The sequence below is a fragment of the Phalaenopsis equestris genome, unplaced genomic scaffold, assembly GCF_001263595.1.
Source record: "Phalaenopsis equestris unplaced genomic scaffold, ASM126359v1 Scaffold234648, whole genome shotgun sequence".
NCBI classification, from domain to species: Eukaryota; Viridiplantae; Streptophyta; class Magnoliopsida; order Asparagales; family Orchidaceae; genus Phalaenopsis; species Phalaenopsis equestris.
The window spans coordinates 1-3757 of record NW_018252554.1 but is presented as its reverse complement, the minus strand read 5'-3'; the positions used below and the strand labels follow the sequence as shown (position 1 = coordinate 3757).

General features: G+C 32.6%; 1 protein-coding gene across 1 annotated transcript; it reads right to left on the bottom strand.

Annotated features, from left to right (window-relative positions):
- Positions 1-478: 478 nt before the first annotated feature.
- On the bottom strand, positions 479-2926 carry LOC110038978. The gene is made up of 3 exons (XM_020743908.1): positions 2881-2926; positions 2578-2724; positions 479-714 (listed from the first exon to the last, which is right to left on the bottom strand). Exons 1-3 carry the CDS (start codon positions 2896-2898, stop codon positions 493-495), a joined length of 387 nt encoding a protein of 128 aa, XP_020599567.1. The 5' UTR covers positions 2899-2926; the 3' UTR covers positions 479-492.
- Between the last annotated feature and the right edge of the window lie 831 nt (positions 2927-3757).

Below are 3757 nucleotides of genomic sequence, written 5' to 3'. Positions count from 1 at the left end.
GTTGAGAAGTTTAAATTTTTGTTTTCATGCGCACTAAGTTTTAAATTTATGTGAAGGATATAGAGTTCCCTACTCTAATAATATTCAACGAAGTAGTACCCAGACTATTTTAAATTGGGGCTGAAATAGTCTTTATGGAGAATTATTAGATCTTAATTTTAAAATAGTTGACTATTTTGACACTTCTATAAATCCTAAGACTAAAAAAACCCTATGTAAATAGGCAGGGACTATTTTGGCACTTTACTCTATATTTTATAAATGATTTTGAAGTTAGACATTATAAGTTGACGAGATATACACAGAAAATTTGGCACATTTGCTTAACTAGTTGAACCAAAGAACATTTCAACATTGCTCAAACATTGCCCCTTTTAGGTATAGCCATAAAAGAAAAAAAAAGATATACAAAAAAGAAAGCTCACATATAGGCTAGAAAATAATGTTTATAAAAAGTTTTACATAATCAGTTTATACTACTAAAAAAAAAAATCAAGATGAAAAATCTTTACATTGTTGGAAAACCTGAAATATGTTGTAGTGAGAACCCCAAAAGGGAGGCTGAGGTTGGATGGAAGAATGCTGATGAATTTTATGATGCCTCTTAGGTTCTGCTTGGAGTGGGAGGATGCTTTCTTCATCTTCTTCCGAAGGTTCTTTGGACTTCAGTAATTCATCCACCAATCGCCGCTGCTTCAATTCATATTTTTCTTGCTGAATAGATAGACAAGAGTTAAGTTTTCATACATAAATAGAAACCTTAATTTACTATTATATAACACAACTAAATAAAAAACTAACTTAAACATCATGAGGAAGGAATCTGGCTGAATCCACAGCGGGCTCCAAACACGAACTCTAATTTGTCCGTGAATGGAGCGTAAGAAAGAAGGGAGAGATAGATAAAGAGGAGTGAACAATAATACATCTTGTCTATTAGCCCCTACTCAAATAGCCATTCGAGCCAAGATTGAAGGCCAACCAAGTCGGGAGAATGACAAAAAAAAATATCCAAGTGCGAGTTAATCAGACTAAAGCAAAACAAATAAACGTCCGAGTTAACCATTGCAAGAATGCTGAGTTCCAAATTTTTTTGTTTTTTTTGGGGGATTGTTCTTCCTCCTCTCTCACTTATTCAAGATAGTGAGGGACATCCTTGTTCCATTATTGATCAATTATTTCAGGCTAAAAATCCTCTTATCCTTGATTTTACATAAGTGCAATTTTCGTATTCCTTATTTATCAATTTACCTTATTTGCGTGTTCCTCTACTTGTGTGATTCACGTCTTAATTGTGCAGTGATTTTACACATCTTGACACTCACGCACACTTTTGACTTATATTGCTTGAAGAAAGTTGAAAAATAACAAAGACATAATCTCCTCCCCGACTCTATTGAGGATGTGCAATTTTAATCCTGAGTCTAGAAATATGTTCCATTTAGCCCTTTGTCTCCTCAAACACAATTCAAAATAGTTTCTCTATTAGATTATTAAAAAAACAACTTTTGGTGGCTCATTAGAAGAAACCCAATTTTTTATTAGGCCGCATTAATCCAATGATGGACTGTTTGATTATAAAAAATTTCACACTAGATTTGATGAAATGATGAAGTTGGCAAGTGATTTGTTGAACCTTGGGAAAACTAAATGCTAAGGCAATCACTTGGATTTATTGTGCTTTAAAACCATATGACTTTATGAAAATTTCTACCCTCAAAGCTAGCAAAAATATTTGGAACAAAATCGTATAGACATTTAAGGCAACCCTTTTCATGTAAAGACCGATACAACTATTTCAGAAGTTCACATTAAATTCATAATAGTTACTAAGCCAATAATAAATTGCACCACCTTCTATGATGTATACAAACCAAGAATTGGTATGTAAGATCCTTAGAAATTTACTTTAAGGAATGAGATCTAAAGATTACTAACGAACTTTCATAATCCTCACTCGATCAATTATTTGTTTTCTTAATAACATCGAACAACAAATAAATGAAATCAACAAAGATAACATCATTAGGAGAGGCCAAAGAGGTAGCTTAAAGGCTATATCTATCAAGAAATGGAGAGAATATTACGTGTGAAATCCTAATATATCCGGACGTTGTGTACAACTTGTACACATTGCACAGATAGTTCTACAAATTTGTTGTACACAAAGTTCGGATGTATACAAACTCCACGCATAAGCTAGTGAAATAGGAAGACTTACATACATACCACTCAATTCCTATATATTTGCATATCCAACACCTAAATGACAATTTTTACATATATCTCAACTTACCTATGCATAAAAAGTTGCATTTCACTTCTTAAAACTTAAAATTACAGTATTTTTATGTTATATGAAAGATTTAGGTAGTATAAATGTCAAAAAAGTAAAGTTTAGGTGTTAGATATCTAAATACACAAGAATTAAGTGATAGCTATTAAATTCCCCTTAAATATTTGCCTCATAACCACAAAAACCCCTTTCTTTTCTTTTTATTTCTCATCTAAATGTTATAAAGAGAACACTTCAATCATTCAGCTCAAATATAAGAGCAAAAGAGTAAAATATCTCACATTGAGAAAAGATGAATCAGGGATCGGACACTGTAAAGGCTGATCTTCTTCCAAGGGCTCCAATGGATGCTCCATGGGTTTGAACTCAGCATCAAATTCTATCCATTCACTCTCCTCTTCCCTCGCATCACACTTTCCATTCTTTTCCTGAAACAAAAATCTAAGAGATTATCTCAAGGCGATCAAATCGGGGAAAAAATAATTTTATAAAATGCTGAAATTCGAAAGACGAAGTAGAGAGAATAGAAACCCTAATTTCTAAACAAAAAACAACAATGATTTATGAAGAGTAGAAAAGCGTACCGAGCCTTCCTCCTCCATAAAGCCGAGAACCGAAGCTTCAGTGGAGCAGCAGGAATCTTCTTTGGAGCAGCAGATAGAGAGAGAGAGAGAAAGAGAATTTAAGGAGAGAAGAAGAGTAAGTAGGGGTGAAAGTTGCAGAATGTCCCATATAAAAAGAATCAATCAGCTCCTGTTACTCTTTTTTGTTATATACACTGGAGACAAACAAGACACTTTGGTAATTATTTACGAAATTTACATAAATACCATGAAGAATTATTGCATCAGACATCAGGTATCCAAGATGCTACATGGCAGCCCGGGCCTGAATCTTGTATGTCACCGAGCACCAAATTGCCACGTGGTCTCATGTTATTGGACACCTGATGCAATAATTACTCTAAATGCCACATTATTCTTATGTATTTACATAGTTTGTTACACTTTTTTAACTCTTTGATGTAATCGAAAAGGTACGTCCCACTTTTGAAAAAATAATGATGGTGATGGTTAAATATTTTAGTGATTTGCATTTAAATATGAATGTTTAGATGCTAGATTTGTAAAAATAGATGAGAAGAATTGTAAATATGAATTTACAGTTATCTCTACTGTAAAATTGGTCTCTCTCTCTCTCTCTGAAATTTGAAATTGGGAAGCTATGGTTTTAAATGCAACATTGAAATGACGCGGGGCAACGGCTATTATTTTGAATGAAGCGGGACCCACTTCTCAATTTGGCCGTTTAGAAATTTCAAAAATAAATACTAAAAAAGGATATTATATGAAAAAGAAAAGAAAATAATTATTGAAAAGTGCATTACATTTTAAGATAAGTTAGTATGAAAAAATGTTTATAAAAATATCAAAATAATCCATTTACTTTAAATTGAGATTT

Bases quoted from the DNA above. Each gene is read 5' to 3' on its own strand.
- LOC110038978 (XM_020743908.1), bottom strand. The intron at 715-2,577 runs GTGAGATATTTT...CTATCTATTCAG, and splicing joins CTGATTCATCTTTTCTCAAT to CAAGAAAAATATGAATTGAA.